Here is a 19,785-nt window from a genome sequence, read left to right as displayed (position 1 = left end):
TACTTACCACTGCATACTAGTATTATATATAACAATCACAGATGCTCAAGATGAGCTTATCAACTTCAAATTTAGTACCCTAGGTAGGTACCTATGAGAAGGTAAATTCAAGTCGAAGGCAAGAGCCTCGATAATAGCACCGTAGTATAACATCTGGGTACATAAGATCAAGCACTTGCTTTTACATCGCTGGCCCTCCAAGATTTCCAAGGTTTCAAGTTCAAGTGCAAGTTGTAAGTAGTGGGACCCACCTTGAAACTATAAGTGAGCTCTAGACTCCCGACAGGCATATATAATTGTGATTTAATGCCTTAATACATTGAGCGTTAGCCTATAGAGGGCTCTGCAGCTTCAATTTATACTGTGGACCTATACAGACCTACAGAGAGACAGTTTTATGTGTGCTGCTCAGCTAGCTCGGCCCTCACGTATAAGGCGCGGTGCGTTTAAGCTCCGGGGGCCCCGGGGCTTCTTCACCACTACTACTAGTAGTTAAATCTATCCAAGGCATTGGTATAACTACCAAAACAGACTAGTAGTGGGCGTTTGGTGCCTGCCTGAACAACCTTGAAATCTGGGACCCACTTTTACTCTTTCACTTTCATACTTATTTACCTTAATTCACTGCAGGTACACTTAGCTTCTTCAACCTCAACCTCATCAACCTTATCAACCTCGACATCTTCCACTCCACTGTTATCACACCTCTTCCTTTTTTGTCCTTCACATCTCGAACATACGTATCTGAGCATTCCAAGATTCGACTTTGCGATTTTCACGATGGACGGTAATCCTCGCGATCTACCTGCTATGCTGACCGGATGCACCTTTGGTATTCCGACCATGGATCACAAGTCCCCAGTTCTTGAACAGTTTGGCAAAGCGGTAAGACTTCGAAACTCACTTGATCAAATTAAATCAAATGACTGAGAGTCTACCGGGTAGGACGAGGTTGCGCACCGGCGTCAAGTCATCGCTGATCTCGAGGGTGCATACCGTACGGTCCTCAGAGATCTCAAAAGTGTCGATGACGATATCGAGAAAGAACGCCATTCTCTCTTGTTCAACCCGACCAATAGTTCATATTCCTATCTTGCAAGTAACAACTAGGACCTCTCTTGAATACTACCCTGGTCTTGAGGCCCATGGCAGGTGATTATCTCCAGAAGCTTACATGGGAGTATGAGAAGATGAGTAAGCTCGTCGACTCTGCTTTTGAAAAAAAAGTTTGAGGGGGCACGAGCAACTGCACGCCGGCGACGATCTAGCCGTCGTCTACGTGCGGCTCCTACTGCCACGACTGCTGAGACCACCGCCGTGAACGAAACATCCGTGGACAAAGTACCTTCCAACGAAACACCCATAACCGAAGCATCCGTGTCTGAAGCACTCATGAAGGAAGCTGAAACTGTTGAAGACTAGCTGCAATGGAAAATGTGTCTGAGGATCATGTATTCAGTATTGCACAGGTCGTGGATTTGCAGTTCTTGTTAAGGAGACTGGGGTTTTATGATCAGATGTTCAATTGAACGATTTTATGACATATCTTTTTTAATTTTCTACGTAACTTCAATCTACATTCTCTAAATTATTGCCCAGCTGTCTTGAAGGATGGTCGCCATTCCACAGTAAAGAAGAGGTTGGTTCCAAAATATTCGATAGATAACACCACAAGATTACTACATTTATGCCTTAGGTTAAAGAGAAAAGGGCATTGACTCGTCCGCGCAGTAAAGATAAAGAAATAATTTGGAGTTTGAGCTACATAGTGCCCTGACCACCTAGTCCTAGTGCGCGGGAACGCATATGATGCGGATGACCCTTAAAATGAAGTAATATCCAATCACTTTTTGGCGTATGTATCCTAACCAAAGCACGAAGTTCTACTCAAGCGCAGGAGACTTGAACTATGCCCAATCACTTTTATATAGTATTTATCCCAGAAGTTGGGTATGTCACTTGGTGAAGGGCGTTTCATTAAGACTCGATCGTTGCCCGTCTTCGAGAGTTTTCCGGATTCCATATACTCTTCTATAGCCCACAATAGAACCTTTCTCTCTGAAGTTTATTATGTGCCGAACGTACATATGTGGGTCGCCACGTTGGAAACACAGTTGGGCAGTCAATAGGGATACTGTGATGGAAGTACCACTGACAGCACCCCGTGATCAAGTCTCACTATTTATACGAGTATTTATAGCAGCTGAACGAAGCCACAACGGGGACTCTCGCCTGGATAAACCATATTCAAGCCGCCACTAATGCACCCCGCTAAATTGAAACTCGTGGACTTACAATTTAATTTTACTAGAGCCGAATTCAGTTTTGGGAAACCTAAATGGAGTGGGCAAAATTAGGATGCCGCGGTATACGCTTTATTTCTGACGTATGAGGAGAACACAGTACAAGTGAGATGAATCAAGGGAATTCAGTAGTCCGGACCCAAATAATTGTAAAAGGTAAACAATCATTTGACCAAACAGGGACCGTACCTGACTACGGCCACCAACATTGGGCGTGGGATGACATGGTAATGCAATCTCCAATCTCTCCCGGAATTTCCCACCTCCATCCACTGCCATCTCAACACCATCAATATAAGTGGCCAACCAGTATCGACACCAACCTTGTTGTTTCTCATCGAAATCCACATCAAACCTCAACCCGACGAATAACAATCTCGGGTCGCGGGAAAAGCCCGCAACGGTCCTCTCACCCGACACCGTGGCTGGGGCGAAAACAAGAACCCGAAAAAACATGGTCCAGGGACCCGTCATAGTCAGATACTCGTCCAGGTACATCCCATAATCGGGAATCGGTTTCCATCCCACGCCCTCAAATCGCCTCTTGACTGGTGCATATTTCGCCGAGGTGTCGCCGATCACCGCACTGGAGACTCTCCATGGGGAAGACGAACCCCAACTCTTGATTTCGCTGCGTAAGCGAATGGAGAAGACCCGGGATCCCCCATACTACTCAGTCACAAACCCGGAGACTGTCCGAAAGGAAGTCCATGTGATGCCCGTGTTTTTTTCGGCTTGCGGATCCCCTTTCATCGGCCTGGGGACTCGGCCAAGTCTTCATCCGCACCGCCAAGATCCACTCAGGGCCGAGTCTCACTGAATATCAACACGGGAAGCCGGGAATTTTCCAGAACTGCGATCCCGACTGTGCCCGTGGATGGCAGTAAGATTAAGGAGGGTGTATATACAATATAGAGTCTTGTGGCTTGAGTTCAAGCATTCTTCGCCACTAGGGCACAGACTTGATGTGCGTTGCACCCTTGGGAATAGGGCCATACTAAGCTTTTCTGCCCTGCGATTCGTCCAGTTGTCCGACCATAACCCATCGAATCCCCCGGGCCGGTAGTTCTCCTCCACATTCTGGTCTACTCCCTGGCCATCTCTCCAGATGGAGAGATTTCCCCTCGTTTTCCCGGGCAGCTAGGGCTTGTTGGGTCACCGGTGAACATTTATTGAGGCCCTGCATTGCGCTGTGTCTCCCCCCTTTTTCGCCTCCAGTCCCGATCCCCGGCTTCGACCGTTCCCGTGGTTGGCTCGGCTGGCCGACTGGGTCGTTCTCCACACGGAGAGCGAGACAGAGTTTACTCGTACCTAGAGCTCCGTCTCCATACGGAGAAGAAGAGGCTGCTGGGGCATCCCATCCCGTCTCTCCAGGTGGGATGATGCGTGGAGGCGATCTCCAACCTGTTAGACTTTTCTTTTTTCTTTTTCTCCCGATATGTACTTCTCCACTTAGTCTCGTACTGGCCCTTGGGTTTGCGTCAGAGTGTACGGAGTATTTCCGGTCGTCATTGTAATGTGTTGCGTAGTGTGTAGTGTGACTTGAGGTCGGCTTCAAATAGTTCCTGTCTCCCCTTCCATTTCCCCTTCCCCTCCGTTGATCTTCCTCTTTCCAATTCTTTTTCTCTATTTACATCCCTCTTGATAGTTAGGGATTAGACTGGAACGACTGGCTCGTTTCTCTTTCTCTTCTTGAAATAGTCTCATTCTGCTCTAAAGGCAGTCTATTGACTACACCATGGCCGAAGTCAAGGATATGCCCTCCGACTCCCACAGGGAGGACAAGGAGGTTGGCGCCTTCGAAGTGGACGATATTCAAGACCTCAAGGAATCCAAGGAGGATCGTGAATTGACCGAAGCTGCTATGGATGCCGAGCTGCAACAATTGGAAGAGCGGCTGCAGTCACTTCCCAAGCCCTTTTTCGAAGTCACAATGAACAACCCCGCCCTTTTTACCTACATCATCGTCGCCTTTGCCTCTATGGGAGGTCTGCTCTCCGGTCTCGATCAGTCTCTCATCTCCGGTGCTATCGATCTACCCAAGGACCTACACCTGAATGACTCGCTGAACAGTCTGGTCAACTCTGGTATGCCCCTCGGTGCCGTCGCTGGTGCCCTGATCCTTTCGCCTTCGAACGAATATCTCGGCCGTAAAATGTCTATCATTGTTTCTTGCATTCTCTACACCATTGGTGCCGCCCTGGAGGCTGGTGCGATGAACTTCGGTATGATCTTCGCCGGTCGTTTCATTCTCGGAGCCGGTGTTGGTCTTGAAGGTGGTACTGTGCCTGTCTACGTCGCTGAGTGTGGTAAGTTCTGATATCTGATATCTTTCTTCGTATCCATTCGAGTCTTATATACTAACTTTTTCACTTCTGATAGTCCCCAGTCGCATTCGTGGTAACCTTGTCTCCGCCTATCAATTGAATATCGCCCTGGGTGAGGTCCTGGGATACGCCATTGCTGCAATGTTCTTCTCAGTCACCGGTAACTGGCGCTACATTCTGGGTTCCTCTCTGGTCTTCTCTACCATTCTGCTGGTCGGAATGATCTTCCTCCCCGAAAGTCCCCGTTATTTAATGCACAAGGGTCGCGACGTCGCCGCCTACTCTGTCTGGAAGCGCATCCGCGGCTTCAGCGACTACGACTCCAAGGATGAATTCCTCGGTATGCGCCAGGCTGTGACCGCCGAGCGTGAAGAGCAGCTTGCCACCGAGAAGTATCCCTGGATGGACTTCTTCACCAAGCCTCGTGCCCGCCGTGCCATTGTGTATGCCAATATCATGATTATCCTTGGCCAGCTGACCGGTGTGAACGCTGTCATGTACTACATGTCGACATTGATGAAAAACATCGGCTTCGACGACAAGACCGCCATCTTCATGTCTCTTGTCGGTGGTGGCTCGCTTCTATTCGGATGTATCCCTGCCGTGCTCTACATGGAACGATTTGGTCGTCGCTACTGGGCCAACGCCATGCTGCCGGGTTTCTTTGTTGGTCTTGTTCTAGTCGGTGCCGGATACACCATCGACTACAACACCCACCCCAAGCTTGCCGAAGGTCTCTATCTCACTGGTATCATCTTGTATATGGGTTTCTTCGGTTCATACGCCTGTCTCACCTGGGTTATCCCGTCCGAGGTTTTCCCTACTTACCTCCGTCACTACGGAATGACCACCGCCGACGCGACTCTCTTCCTGTGCTCGTTCATCGTCACCTACAACTTCACTCGCATGATGGAGTCCATGACCCGGATTGGTCTCACTCTCGGCTTTTACGGTGGCATTGCCCTGCTTGGATGGTTTTACCAGATTATCTTCATGCCTGAGACTAAGAACCTTTCTCTCGAGGAGATTGATGAGCTCTTCTCCAAGCCTACTTCGGTTATTGTGAAGCAGAACCTGAAGCAGACTTCCGAGGTCATTCGTGATCTGTTGCACTTCCGCTTCAAGAAGGTCTTCTCTCCTGAGCCTTACAAGAAGAAGTAAAGCTGTGGTGGGAGAACTTGAATATATCAAGTTTGACTTTTGTATTTCCTTCCGTTTTCTCTTTTTTTCATGAAGTGGTCTGACCATGATACTACTAGTATTTTGGTCTATTTATTCCCCTGTGGATGATTTATGTAGTGACGATGTGCTCACGATGCACACCAATATACCCCAATCAATTGAATAAATCATCAAAAACAATCTCCAATTATATCCCCTTAACTCCTACTCAGTATCGCTATATGCATAGTAATAACAAAGACCGACCACTCAATCCAATATATACACCCATATCATCAACTTGAAGTCCCGAGGTCCTTTCCAAGGCTAACTTATTTATCCTGAGCCGGACTATGCCTCCCATCCCCATTCCCATCCCCATTCCCATCCTTACTCTCATTTTTACTAGCACCATTGGCATCATCCCCAGTCTTCCCCTCCGTACCAAAAACCCCAAAATCACCCGGAAGCTCAGCGTGCGGCGTATCAGGACTCTTCTGACTCGGCATCTCGGTCAAAACATTACCCCCCAACGCAGACAATTCCGCCGGGGGCACCGCAACACCCCTCGCATCCAATTCCCATTCTCCATTCCGACTCTTATACGGATCAACCCGTGTCTCACCATCCAGTTCCGGCTTCCCAGCATACGGATCCTTCTGCGAAGAAGTGACCTCTTCAGCAGCGGCAGCAGCTTCAGCAGCAGCGTCCTTCTTCGCCCTCGTCCTCCGCCGATGCCACCAAATAAAGACCAAAGCAGCGGTAATAATAATTACCACGGGTATACAAACGCCAATAGCGATCTTAGCGCCTGTAGATAGAGTGCCCGAATTTGAGGATCCGCTGCCGTTGGAGCCTGTTGCTTGGGGGATGGAAGTTGAGGAGCGGGAGTCTTGGACGATTATGACTGGGTAGGCTTCGAAAGTTGCTTGGCCGTTTGAGGCGGATGAACCGATTGATTGGAAGTATTTGTAACTTGTTGTTTGGATGCATTTTGAGCCGGATGTTGTTAGGAATGGGTGGGCTGAGGCGAAGGATAGTGTGTGGCTGACGCACATGGTGCCGTTAAAGTCGTAGTTTCTAGAAGGAAGAAGGATATTGTATTAGTACTTGTATTGGAGGACTAGTAGTCGTCTTCAAGTTTGTATATTGAGAACTTGAAGAAGGGGCGTTTGTTTCGAGGTCTACATTTAAGTATATTGCAACGCATGGTACTCACCTGGGACAACAAGCAGTAGCAAGATCATGCTGACCCAAGTCGGTGATATACTCAGACAAAACGAAATGATTAGATTGCTCAATATGGCTAGCCGAGGCAGCACCGGTAAATCCACTCGGACACGCCAATCCGGGCGAGAAGCCTTTATAACTCAGTGCGCTGGCGTTGGATCCTGACCATCCATCTGGATAGCATTCAGATGCGAAGCCAATGGTTCCAGAATCGCATGTTGCGCCCCATCGTAGAAGTGTGCCGCCTTTAGTAGAATCGTGGGCGATCCATCGCTCGTTCGAACACCATGATGGTGGAGTGAAGATTGTGGTGAGAGGGCCGAAATTGGAGGGGCCGGTAGCGGTCATTGTTGCATTTATACTAGTACTCGCTCTGTGATGGTGAAGAGTGGCATATATACTAGTACGGGATAAAGTAATATGGGACAAAACCGCGCGAGGGGATAGTAGCCTGGAGGGAAATGAGGAGAGAGAAAGCAAGAAGAAAAAGAAAGGAAAGGAAGAGAGGAAATCAGAGCGACGATCGAATCTAGTTAAGGTCTGTCGTGGCTGAGCAGATGTCATGAAATTAGCGTATGCTTGGTTGTATTCTTGTCCCCGAAAGTCCCTTGATTTGCCCCACAAGAGATATAATTGGCTTCTTGGTCGTCAATAACGGGGAATAATCATGGTCTATCAGTCCACAACTTGGCCATACACCAATTGCGGCTCATGTTAGGTCAAGTCAGGCCGACCATGGGCCTGTGCTGATGCAGACAGGGTCCAATGAGGAAACCTGAGCCTCCTTTTCGTTCTTGAGTTTTGGGGCCAAAATCGAAAGGCAGACTCGGATCGATCAGCATGGGATTCAATGATTTTACATGTCGTGTGAGCTTTTTCTCTTCAGGGGAAATAAGGTCGATAGCAACTAACTACTAGATGGGAAGTACTGACAGGTACAAACTATCTTTGAAAATATTGATGATTTCTGCCAGTGATACTCCGTACTCGTACCTTAAATAAAACAACGTGCCCTGGGCCAATTTACCGAAACATGAACAAGGTTTAACAAAACGCACTAGAGTACTCCGCACTTCGTATTAAGAGATCACCGCCTTGAGCGTTGGACTCCAAGGCTGATTGGAACTCCACGCTATAAACAAGTCAATTAGGTATCATATGATATCATAGCCTCTCGCGATATACTGGAAATAAACTCCGTAACTTCGTAGTATAAGAACTTGAACTATACCCAGGTAGGCAATTGAATCCAGCTACATTGGAAACTTGAGTGAAACCGTAGCCGACCAACATACAAGATATTCCTGAAATCTAATCATATTCTTCATGGATGTAAATATGTACGGCAAAATTCAATGAAGCCAAAACTAATACAAAAATCAAAACACCCAGCGCCATGCTACCATGCAATTCAATCGCAATCGCACCTCACCTCACCACCGCGAACCCGGTCCACCAACCGGCTTCCGCACCTTAGGATCAACATTCGGACTAGGCGACCTTCCACCCTGCAATCTCGCCCGGAGTCTCTCCTGCGCAGACCCCGCACCAGGCCGGTCCTGACTAACCCTCTGCTGACCAGATTGATGCGACCCAGAGCGCTGACTCGGCAACGGCCGCGCACCAGCCGGATGCAATGAACCAGACGGTGTAGGCGAATGGGACTGGGCGTGCGCGAGCGGTGGGGAAGGTGTATGCATTGGACCAGGCGGTGCGCTGTGCATCGGGACTAGAGGGGGTGCGACACCACCGCGTCCGCGACGAAGGCTTGTTGTTTGGGCTCCGGGAGTTTGCGATGCACCGCCGGAATCACCCCATAGATCACCTAGGCCGCCGCCACTGCTTCGGCCGTAGGCGCCGGTGGCGGGGCCTTGGCCTTGGCCCGGGGATTGGGAGGAGGTTGCGAGGACGCGGGCGGGTGCGGCTTGGGGTGCTTTTGGGTCTGGGGGGAGCCAGGCTGGGAAGGGGCGGCCTTTCTCGGTGTAGTAGGCGCGCAGGGCGTTGGAGATGTGTGAGCAGTCTTCGTTGTCTGGGTCGTCTTTCTCGTCGCCTAGTGTGATTGCTCGCCGGAGACTGTTGAGTCGGGAGCTGAGGGCGGTTGAGATGGAGGATGAGGAGTAGGAGGAGAAGTAGGAGCTCATTGTGGCTTTTGTGGGGGTGTTCAGGTGGTTTGTTCACAGTGGTTTGTGGTGGTTGGAGAGGACAGCTTGGATGTGGGGTGGGGTGATGCGGAGCTATTCTTCTGTTGAAGGCCGAGGTGGCGGGGGGAATTGTGAGATGCTGGTGGAATTGACCAAGAGCCTTGCGAGGCCGAAAGGAGGAAGGCACAGAAAACGCGCGGGATCCGAATTATATTTATGTTGCCCAAGAGCCGGCTCCAGTGGGTGAGTTGGAGAGAACAAGAAAGCAAAGCGGCGTGTGGCGGTGGTGAAACAGCTGTGGCACGTGATCTTATACTTGGTTTCAGAAGAATTGCAGGAGATTAATTGGATCGTCCTGGAGGGAGTCCCTAAATAATAATAAGAGTAAGTAGATGATATAGATGATATTAATTTTGCGAATATACTCCATACTAGTATCAACCCGTGCTACAAGGGCTGGTGGGTTGGTAAGCTTGCTAGTACTTGGACGTCATCGGGTTCGGCTTCATCATCCACTAGTATGGGTTTATTGAGAACAGCTACTACTACGAGCATTAGTAAAAATCTACACATGAAAGGCATTGTTTCAAATAATTCAGTAACTAAGCATTCAGATGGTATCTAGACCCGTATTGACAGATATGTATAAGTAGATGCACTATCCGGAATGAATCCAGACCATAGAATCACAGAACACAGACAAAGAAATGAAAACAAACAATTAGGAAAAGAAAATAGACCACATCCTTGGAACGCCATGCAACAGATGAACTTTTCCCAAAGCCCCAGCCGAACAAGTCGAACAAGCCTAAGCCATAACCTGCTCCTTACCAGCGCCCTCAGTCTCATACTCAATCTCAATACGAGGACCCTTCTTGCGCGGCTTAGCCGTAGGCGCAGGAAGCTTCCGCTTAGAACCAGGCTTAGGCTTCTTCTCATCCTCACTGGAAGCCATATCCTCATCACTATCCTCATCATCGCTCTCATCCTCCTCAGACTCATCCTCATCACTAGAAGCACCCGAGCCCTCACCAAGCCAATCCTCAATATCTTCCAAATCCTCCTCCTCGTCCAAATCAGAAACATACTCCACTTCACCAACACCCTCTTCCTCCTCTTCCTCAATTTCCTCCCCATCATCAAGATCCTCATCCCGCTGCCCATCACCAGCACGCTCCAGACCACGAAGAACCTTCTTCCAAATCCCCTCATCAACATTAAGCGGCTGATCACCGTACGCACCACTGCGAAGACGCTCAATCAATTCCCGCTCAATAGCGCGCTCAACCTTCGCAGCGGAAAGAGCCTTCCGTTCACGAGTCTCTTCACGACGACGGATCTTAGGCGCGAGTTTAGGCACAACTCGCTCACCGAGACGCTCGTCTTCCTTGGCGATATTGCGCATTCGGATATTCACCTGCGTCAGACGGGTGAGACGCTGCTTGCACTTGTGCGTCAGGAACTTGGGCCAGTATAGGAGTCGCTCGTCTAGTTGTTCCAAAGCCTTGGCGTAGTTTGATGATAGACGGACGCGCTCCCACCATTTATTGGGCATGTGTGCTCGTTCAATTGTTTTCATGTACAGGTACATGACTCCAGTCTCGGGGTCTGCACGGACAGTTGCATAGCGGGAGTTGGCGAGGGGGCAGGATTGCCGGTTGCAGAGGCCTGTCACGTTGTATTCATTGCGGCAGAAATTTTGCTCCTTGGTTGTTCTGTAGAGGTGGTTGGATTGTTAGTGAGGTTGTTCTTTTTTTTCTCTTCTTTCTCACATTCTTTTTTTTCCTTTTGGCCCATTGCACTTTTACTTGCAGTGTGCTTCAGTTCCTTTCCATCGCTAGGGTGCTGAAGTCAAGTCCATAGATAATTGCTGTCACATATCGTTGCGAAAGCAATTTTTCGATGGGTGGATCCGCCATGCCGATTCTTCCAACTTTTTTGCTCAAGACTGGGTTGCGGGAATTCTTTGGGGTAGCACACTCACTTAAGTTTGTAGGAGCAGAATTGCTGGTTAATCACCTGCCAGACGATTTCGTCGGACATGATGGGCACGGAGGGAGGTGAGGTGAAGTGGAGTGAACGGTGCTGGAACTGGAACTGGAGTTCTCCGTTGCACTTGCCGTGTTGATCGAAGAAAAAAAAAGTCAGGTCACGTGGTTGCTTATCGATAGGCGGCTTGTCAGTGGCTGCCCCGGGCCACCGCTTTGGGAAGTATACTACACTACAGCATTCTGATATTCTTATTCTACTGGCATTCTGACGATCTTTGCTCATGCAGGGGTATTGTAATTGGCACGACTCGCTAAAAAACGGCTTACGGCATGTGTTTCTTTCAATTTCAACTTCTCACGCCCAACCCTCCACCTGAAGACCACCATCCCATTCAGTCCCATTCATCGCATGGTTACCACCAACATCACCTTCCTCGGCCATATCCTCACCACCCCAATCCATAGACTCAAGTTCACGAACGAAAAAATCGCGCTCTTCCTCCATCATAGACGCACCCTCCGGTCCGCCCATGACATCCTTGTACCGTCGTAAATGCCACCAATGCGTGAGTCCGCGGAGCGCCTGTTCCAACGGCAGCGCTTCTTCGACCTCAGCATCCACGTCCGACCCAGCGAGCCAGTCATCGCGAAGTTCTGGCTGACAGTAGAGATAGATGGCCGTTATGACGCGCATGTTGCTCTGGCGCCATTTACGGCCGCAGTAGGGGACTTGGGATTTGAATAGCTTCAGCGTGTAGAAGCGGAGATGGGGGTCCGGGATCTTGAGGCCTTTGCGCAGAATCGTGCTGGACTTATATTGCACGAGGAGGAGGCAGCGGTGTGCTTTGTCCCGCGTGATCTTTTGCATGATGTGCAGGTAGTTGATGGAGGAGAAGAAGTTGCGGAAGGAGAAGACGGTTATCGGCTCCTTCGGGGGTGGTGCGGTCGGATAGCCTAGTTCGTCGACCTCTGGTCGTGTAGGTCCCTCGAGTTGCTCTGCAATGGACTCTTCGGGCGATAATCCGCGAGCGGAGTTGGTGCCGTTCACATTGGGGCGGTGGCGGGATATCGGGGGTGGAGCTGCGTCGTCTTCGCTCTCGGTGTCTCCGCCGTTGTCGTCTTGTGAGTCGATGCGGTGGTCAGAGTGTTCGGCGCAGAAGTGGAAGAATCTAAACAGTTAGTATAGCGCGCGGATGGGATTAAAGAGGGTAAGGAGGGACTAACGCTAATTCCTCGCGGTCGTTTTTCTGCGCAACCGCCTGGTCAACGTCCTGATGGGCGAACATCTTCAGAATCAATGGGAGATAGTTCGAATCAAGCAAGAGCTGAGTCATATATTCGAATTTGAGGATATCTAGGATCCGTTAGCAAGTGGCTTTCTGAAAAAGAAAGATCAGGTCGTAGACATACGAGACCGCTTGAACCATTTTAGCATGAGAAGCAAGGTTCCAGAAACAGCCTTTCCAGTGATCTCCCGTAATCGAATGTTATCCAACTCATCAATATGAAGCTCAGGGGGGAACATCCCAGACCCGCCATTGATACCATGACCATTGCTAGAAGAAAATCTCGTTAGAAGCGTTTTTCGAGTTAGGATCCGAGAAGACATACACCATGCTCTGTACCATGCTTTGTGAATTGGAAGCATTGGCCTGGTTAACCACAGCGCTAACATTTGTGAGAATGATCTTCAAAAAGACGATTGTAATGGACTGAAGGTGAGACAAAGTGTGGGCCTGAGTACGTCGTTAGCTTTTAATCGATTTAACAATTAATAAGAAGCTTCGTTCACTCACATAAAAGTCTTCCACAGCATCAAGTCGCCGTTGGATATCTGGATCATCGATCTTCTCCTTAGGACTCTTGGGCTCAGTTTGGGAAGACTGTTCGCTGCCATCCAAGTCAAGGTGGCTCATATCCTCTGGCAGCTTGTTGGTCCAAGAATAGTCAGGCACACGCGAGGGTTGCTCGTGATTCCAACCACGGTCGTACTTCATGAAGTTCTCGCGTTCGTCCCAAAGTTGTTGCATTGCTCGTGTCATCTTCACGTGCGTGGAAAACAGTCTGCCCGCTTCAATAATCGACGCTGGCACGTCGTTGCCTTCCCATCTCTTCCCCACCAGGACATCCTGGCGTTCGGTGGAGCCTTTGCCACCAATCAAATTACTGGTATCATCCAGAGGAGGATACATCAGCGGGAAATTCTGGTTGGTTTGGTAATTTTGCTTTTTGCCCGCCTTCCCACCAGGGCCGATGGGCGATGGGGGCGGTGATGGAGCCGGGGTCGCAATGTGAACGGATTGTTGCAGGATAGAGCCGTTGCCACTGGCGACAGACGGACCAACTCCGCAAAATGGCGCGGCTGCTTTGTGGGGATGCTGGGGGAGAGGTGGGAGAATTGAATTATTATCAAGCTCGAGGGGAACGAGAGCAGGCGGCGGATTGTAAGCAGGATATTTGGATGTGATTTCCTGACGGAACGTCTGATAGTCCAAGGGTGATGCAGTCAAGAAGGGAGTTCTTCGGTTCGTCGAGTCTTCTTCGGTCTTCTTGAATTTGGGTTCCAGAACTTCTTTGGCTCTCTTTAATCGCTCGGTGCCACCGAAGACAAGGAGTAACGTCTTCCATAGAAGCAAGATGATTCTAGTGAGGGGAATATTGGCAGATTCGTCCCATCGTAGCCTCGCAATAATTTCAACAATTGAAACCAATAGGCAGGGCTTGGATTCGACAAGCGAATCACGAATTAGAGTGCACTGGGGGTCTTGGCCCTCTTGCCTTCGGCCCACTTCAACAGTAAAATACAGTGAAGTGAGCAATAAATTGGCCTCGCGTTCTGGAGCAGCAATGTCCCCTGCACTTAGACGTTCAAATTCAATCCCATCAGGGTCGGGACCAAAGGAGGGGCGGGTCTTGTCGAATATTTGACTCAACCTCTCCACTAGAACAGAAATTCCATCGCATTGCTGGACAAGCGAGACGTTCTGTTCAATCCACTCAATTTGGAGAGATTTCGATCGAGAAGTCTCCGCTGCCTTCGAATCGGGGCTGGATGGGAAGTCTTGCGCGACTCGTCCGGCGGTGGAACCCCATGTACCCGTCACAGCATAGCAGATATTCTCCAGGGCTTCCAGTCGCACCGAAACATCCGGGTGCCGGGTTTTATCGAGAGACTCTCTAACAAAATTCCGGCGCAAGCTTTCCGAGGCTTCTATCCATGATACTCCAGGGGTTTGCGAGGCATATCTCAAGGTGAAGTCGGTCCATTGGCGGCCGAAAGTGGACTTCATGCCAACCAACATGACTCGATCGAACTCATTGTACTGAAACCATTCCTCAATCTCATCTGGGAATGATTGCGAATCGGCATATTCGAACGCATAGGCGGGTTGTTCGATTTTGGGCATTTCTTGCACAAGCTTACGCAGCTGAGCGAGACTTAGGGAATCTGTTGGGGGATCCGCATTCTGCTGAACTGGGGCTGGAGGAGGTGGTTGGAGCGGAGGAGGAGGAGGCGCAGAGTTGTCTCGACGAAGCTCGGGTCGCTTGGGGGGTTGCTCAGGCTGGGTGGGTTCCGTTGTAGGCGCGGCCTGTTCAGCTTGTTCTTGTTCTTGGCGAATACCTTGGGCGACTTCCTCCATCAATTGATCGTCTGAGATGGGCGAGATATCTGTGCCCGTCTGATCCATTTCGTCGGCCTTGACGATGTGGTGTTCGGACTCGGGTTCGGACATAGCGACGTCGCCAGCCGGAGGCGGGATGTCCATGAGGGGTGGCCGCTGAGTGTGAGTAAATGTTAGGAATGAACGTAGTGGGTGGCCAAAAGAGTGTCGTCCGTGAGAGAAATTAATAACATCAGGGTGATATATGGGTGATTGGTGATAGAGGGGGTTTAGAGGTCGAAAGGCCTCGATCAATCCATTGAATGCGCGGTGTGGCCGATCCAAATGGCCAAACACTCGGGCAGTGGCAGCCGATAAGATAAGGGTCATGTGATACTGCCCAATATAAACATAGTAGCATCTACAGTACTTCCCGAAACTGGTCTCACCAACTACACTCTTCAATCGTTTCTCGAATCCTAATGCCAAGATATACTATACCATATTAAGAATGGACTCGGCATATAAATATTCCTGTAAGATTGTCTATACAGTATTTTACTCTCAAGGATACCTAAATTCATGTATCGTTAGATTCGTTACTGTATAGAGTAGTCATTGTAGCTAGAACTTTCCATATGAATACAATCAAGTTAACATGAGGGCTGAAGTGGGCCACGAGAATCTGGCAAGGTGCCATGTCCCTCTCCCACTCCAGTTCCCAAGTGACAAGCTAAAAGGTCAACTGAGTGCACATCAGTTAGCTATGCGCGCATAAAGGCTTGGCAAGGGCCTCCAACTTGAAGTTCTAAAGGTCCGACTTTTTTGCTCCGCCTTAACTTATGATTAGTATGCTCGGGGCCTTCTAGATCTAGCCAACTATGGCAAACCACAACGGAATAGACTGTATTGAATTTGGATCCTTGTGGAACTCAATGGAACATTCCACCAACACCGTAGAGCCATATAAATTGACTTCTCCTCTCATGCCCTTCTTTTACAAAGAGATTAGAAAATAGAGGAAGGAAAGGTAATCTAAATGGCTGACACCTGCTAGACTTGAAATCCTATAAATGAAATCTGCCCTGATGCGTGTCCTAGAGCAAGTAAATTGCCATTGATCGCGGAACAATTAGGCCGAGACCCAGGAGGAAGCCAAAGAACGTTTTTGCCGTTCAGCTTTATCCACTCTTGATCGATGAAGATCTCCCGATTCACATTATTTGAACTAGACGCATGATTTTCAGACCCGGATTGAACATCAAGGGAGCCCAGATTAGTGATTATATATGATCCATCCTGATCAAATTTCAGGTTGGTGACTCTTCCATTAACACTAAGTGTCCGCTGTAACGCGCCGGTCGCCGTGTCCCAGAGGCGCACGGTTTGGTCATCGGAGCCGGACGCCAGCCGCGCGCCGTCGAGTGAGAAGGCCACTGACCGAACCCAGTCTGAATAGCCTTCGAGGGTCTGCTGCAGTGTGCCTGTTGCTAGGTCCCAGAGGTTTATAGTTTTATCATCAGAGCTAGAAGCTAGCTGTGTGCCGTTGGGTGAGAAGGCTACTGACCGAACCCAGTCTGAATGGCCTTTGAGAGTCTGCTGTAGTGTACCTTTTGCTGTGTCCCAGAGGCCTATAGTTTGGTCATCGGAGCCGGACGCTAGCTGCGCGCCGTTGGGTGAAAAGGACACCGACCGGACTAATTCTGAATGGCCTTTGAGAGTCTGCTGCAATACACCTGTCTCTATATCCCAGAGGCGCACAGTTTTATCATCGGAGCTGGACGCCAGCTGCGTACTGTCGGGTGAGAAGGCCACTGACCAGACTGAGTCTGAATGGCCTTTCAGAGTCTGCTGCAGCGCGCCTATCGCTATGTCCCAGAGGCGGACGGTTTTGTCATTGGAGCCGGACGCCAGCCGTGCGCCGTCGGGTGAGAAGGCCACTGACCAGACTGAATCTGAATGGCCTTCAAGAGTCTGCTGCAGCGCACCTGTCGCTGTGTCCCATAGGCGCACAGTTTTATCAGTAGAGGTAGACGCCAGCTGTGCGCCGTTGGGTGAGAAGGCCACTGACCAGACCCAGTCTAAATGGCCTTTGAGAGTCTGCTGTAGTGCGCCTGTCGCTGTATCCCAGAGGCGTAAAGTTTTATCATTAGAGCCAGACGCCAGCCGCGCACCGCTGGGTGAGAAGGCTACCGACCAGACCCAGTCTGAATGGCCTTCGAGAGTCTGCTGTAGCACACCTGTCGCTGTATCCCAGAGGCGCACAAGTTGGTCATCGGAGCCGGACGCCAGCCGTGCGCCGTCGGGTGAGAAGGCCACTGACTGAACCCAGTCTGAATGGCCTTTGAGAGTCTGCTGTAGCGTGCCTGTCGCTGTGTCCCAGAGACGCACAGTGTTATCAGCAGAGCCGGACGCCAGGCGCACGCCGTCGGATGAGAAGACCACCGACCGGACCGATTCTGAATGGCCTTCGAGAGTCTGTTGCAGCGCGCCTGTTGCCGTGTCCCAGAGACGCACGGTTTTATCATCGGAGCTGGATGCCAGCCGTGCGCCGTCGGGTGAGAAGGCCACCGACCGGACCGATTCTAAATGGCCTTCGAGGGTCTGTAGTTCTGCACTCCATCTTTCCTCAACTCTTGGTAACTGGCATATCCAAGTGGGGAACTCTGCTTTGAATTCTCTCCGAATTATGGACATTTGGGGGGCAAATATAAGTCCTGCACAATAAACCTGGAGAGGCGCCTCGTCGGCTATTTGGCGATTTTTTAGAATGAATCGCCTTGCATCTTCAAGGAAGGCAGGTAGCTGAGATGACTTTATCTGGCAGTTAGTATTAATCTTTTGGTTCCAGTTCAACGTCACTGACCTTTGCCAGGGACTGTAAAGCCGTAATGCTTCCAATCGTTTCCGAAACCCATCCAAGAAGGCTCATCACTTCCAACCAATGCAAGAAATGCAACTTCAAAAAGTCTTCTATTAGTCTCCAGTTAATGCCAGACTGGTCACCATTCTCTAGATGGCGTATCCAGTATCGACAAGCGTATCGAAGCTCAGGTGAAACATAACTCTCAAGTAGCGTCTTTTCAATTTCATCTTTTCTTACGCCTGGGTTTGAAAGACGGCCTATATCTCTCTTTAATTCTCGATTCATACACTCAAGACAATCCTTGGTAAGCTGTGTATGACCTGCCAGTTCGTCAATCCAGAACTCGCCGGATGCTGAATGATCAACCAGAAATTCTCGAAACGAGAGATGAAGAAGCTGAACAGGGGCGTCACTGTCTTTTGGCACTGACACCACAGACTGGAGAGTACTGAATCTGACTTGAACTTTCGCTTTGTCTGAACAAATGAGCTTGGCCAGGGAGACGGATGAGAGTGGGCTGAAGAGAAGAACAGTGGCACCCACGATTCGGCGAAAGTCATCCATCCAGCATCTGAGTTCTCTCGACTCTTTCTGCGATACAATATGCTTTAAAACTGGGAGATAGATACCTGTCAACTTTGAATACTCGCCGTCGATTTTCTCCATTCCATCGCTCGAGTGTGAAGATAATATTGCTTGCAGTCGGTCGTTCGGAAGTTCTCCTTCACAATTGATGAATCGATATATTGTCGCGGCATGAATGAATAGAGGGACAGCCATATTTACTAGGGCTTTGTGGGTCTCTTCCCCGGGCCAGTTTTTCGCCAGTCCATGATCATCTCTAATCCTCTGAAACCTTTCCCGGAGAAAGACTGATATATCATGCTCGATAATCGACCTCTCAATCTGATGGAGAATAATCTCATCATTGCCGATTGATCGAAACCCTTTAATGACGGGTGGTTCTGGCCTACTAGTGATAAAGACTCGTAGTTGAACATTCTTCAAGTCGGTCAATTTTGGCAAAGTTGAAAAAAGGGCCGCGACATCAGCTGGCACTTGACACTCATCCAGGGCGTCGATGACAACTACCAGGATCAACGGGGATTTTAATCCAATATTAAGGCTCTTGAGTGGCTTGAAAAGCAATTCGTTGAACTGTTCTTGTGGATTGTTGCTTCCAATACCACGCGTTTCCTTGATTGCCCTCTTGACTGGTTCCTGAAGCTGAGGTAATCTTTCCAATATTTGTTTAGTAAGGGTGGTGAAGAGTCGTTTGGCGTCTTCTCGGTCTGTTCCACCCTTCTTGAAGAAGAAGCTGCCACCTAGCAAACCCTCGCCGTCCAACCACCGAGCTACTGTCCGTGACACGGTTGACTTTCCCGTTCCTGCCATGCCCTGCAGCCAAAACACGGCTTTTCTATCCGGATCGGTAGCCCAACTCCTGATGTCCTTAAGGAGTTCAGTTCGAGTCTCTTGCAGACATTCCTGATACTCCTCTCCAGTATTTGCGTTGTAATGAGCCTCCTCTGCAATTTTGAGCTCCGCAAGGACCATCTTGCCATTAAGTTCATTAAGTGAGTCTATCACTTGGTCAATATTAGTAAGCATTCTGTCTGCCTTTTCGAGAAGCTGCTTTCCCCTGTCTCTCTGTTCATGCCGGTCAACTATCTTAAGCCATCGGCCCAGATGTGACTCCGCCTCATCAATGGATTTTTGGAGATCGAAAAGAGAATCTTCAGAGATACTCTTCCAGATCAAGACGGCACGGCTGCGGTTATAAAGTGACTGGACTTGGGCAGCGAAAGTTAAGACTGCGATGTATACCTGGACGAGAGCTGTCTCAATGCATTGATCGGTATTCAGGTCCTTTTGATATTCCCGCTCCACCAAGCTATACCGGGTAAGAACGTCTGCGAGAAAGGTGCAAGATTCCAGCCAAGCCACTTTCTGAGTGCGATAGTTTTGCGTCATCTAAAAGTGGATTCTATTAGTTATTTTACCTTTAATTCTTTGAATTAGGAGATACGAGCATACAGTCAATCCCAAAGACACAACTACCCAGACGCTGGTTGCGTATCCTGTCGGATCAAATGCCACAGCTGACTGGATAAGGTCCTGAAAGCTAAGAACAGCCTTAATAATCTTTTGGGCTGGTTCTTTA

The 19,785-nt window shown here is 49.4% G+C and overlaps 8 protein-coding genes across 8 annotated transcripts; 2 read left to right on the top strand and 6 right to left on the bottom strand.

The window, feature by feature from the left end:
* Positions 1 to 780: 780 nt before the first annotated feature.
* On the top strand, positions 781 to 1,110 carry N7509_013392 (uncharacterized protein; the record flags this gene model as incomplete). The annotated part of the gene is made up of 2 exons (XM_056638029.1): positions 781 to 885; positions 946 to 1,110. 2 exons carry the CDS (start codon positions 781 to 783, stop codon positions 1,108 to 1,110), a joined length of 270 nt encoding a protein of 89 aa, XP_056481536.1.
* A 2,931-nt stretch (positions 1,111 to 4,041) lies between these two features.
* N7509_013391 (putative MFS sugar transporter) lies at positions 4,042 to 5,791 on the top strand (the record flags this gene model as incomplete). The annotated part of the gene is made up of 2 exons (XM_056638028.1): positions 4,042 to 4,612; positions 4,686 to 5,791. The coding sequence occupies 2 exons, from the start codon at positions 4,042 to 4,044 to the stop codon at positions 5,789 to 5,791; spliced, it is 1,677 nt and encodes a 558-aa protein (XP_056481535.1).
* Positions 5,792 to 6,123: 332 nt separating this feature from the next.
* On the bottom strand, positions 6,124 to 7,369 carry N7509_013390 (uncharacterized protein; the record flags this gene model as incomplete). Its single annotated transcript, XM_056638027.1, has 2 exons — positions 6,124 to 6,871; positions 7,011 to 7,369. The coding sequence occupies 2 exons, from the start codon at positions 7,367 to 7,369 to the stop codon at positions 6,124 to 6,126; spliced, it is 1,107 nt and encodes a 368-aa protein (XP_056481534.1).
* Positions 7,370 to 8,454: 1,085 nt separating this feature from the next.
* Positions 8,455 to 9,162, bottom strand: N7509_013389 (uncharacterized protein; the record flags this gene model as incomplete). The annotated part of the gene is made up of 1 exon (XM_056638026.1): positions 8,455 to 9,162. The coding sequence occupies one exon, from the start codon at positions 9,160 to 9,162 to the stop codon at positions 8,455 to 8,457; it is 708 nt and encodes a 235-aa protein (XP_056481533.1).
* Positions 9,163 to 9,970: 808 nt separating this feature from the next.
* N7509_013388 (ribosome biosynthesis protein MAK16) lies at positions 9,971 to 11,205 on the bottom strand (the record flags this gene model as incomplete). Its single annotated transcript, XM_056638025.1, has 2 exons — positions 9,971 to 10,877; positions 11,147 to 11,205. 2 exons carry the CDS (start codon positions 11,203 to 11,205, stop codon positions 9,971 to 9,973), a joined length of 966 nt encoding a protein of 321 aa, XP_056481532.1.
* A 303-nt stretch (positions 11,206 to 11,508) lies between these two features.
* Positions 11,509 to 14,920, bottom strand: N7509_013387 (FAR11/STRIP family protein; the record flags this gene model as incomplete). The annotated part of the gene is made up of 5 exons (XM_056638024.1): positions 11,509 to 12,322; positions 12,378 to 12,507; positions 12,564 to 12,709; positions 12,765 to 12,889; positions 12,950 to 14,920. The coding sequence occupies 5 exons, from the start codon at positions 14,918 to 14,920 to the stop codon at positions 11,509 to 11,511; spliced, it is 3,186 nt and encodes a 1,061-aa protein (XP_056481531.1).
* An 888-nt stretch (positions 14,921 to 15,808) lies between these two features.
* N7509_013386 (uncharacterized protein) lies at positions 15,809 to 17,452 on the bottom strand (the record flags this gene model as incomplete). The annotated part of the gene is made up of 1 exon (XM_056638023.1): positions 15,809 to 17,452. One exon carries the CDS (start codon positions 17,450 to 17,452, stop codon positions 15,809 to 15,811), a length of 1,644 nt encoding a protein of 547 aa, XP_056481530.1.
* Positions 17,453 to 17,588: 136 nt separating this feature from the next.
* N7509_013385 (uncharacterized protein) lies at positions 17,589 to 19,595 on the bottom strand (the record flags this gene model as incomplete). Its single annotated transcript, XM_056638022.1, has 1 exon — positions 17,589 to 19,595. The coding sequence occupies one exon, from the start codon at positions 19,593 to 19,595 to the stop codon at positions 17,589 to 17,591; it is 2,007 nt and encodes a 668-aa protein (XP_056481529.1).
* Positions 19,596 to 19,785: the final 190 nt, after the last annotated feature.

This window comes from Penicillium cosmopolitanum (assembly GCF_028827165.1).
Source record: "Penicillium cosmopolitanum strain IBT 29677 chromosome Unknown utg000012l:1.0-3308103.0:1.0-3310761.0, whole genome shotgun sequence".
In the NCBI taxonomy this organism is placed as follows: domain Eukaryota; kingdom Fungi; phylum Ascomycota; class Eurotiomycetes; order Eurotiales; family Aspergillaceae; genus Penicillium; species Penicillium cosmopolitanum.
The sequence above is the reverse complement of the archived record's forward strand: the minus strand, read 5'-3'. Positions and strand labels throughout refer to the sequence as shown.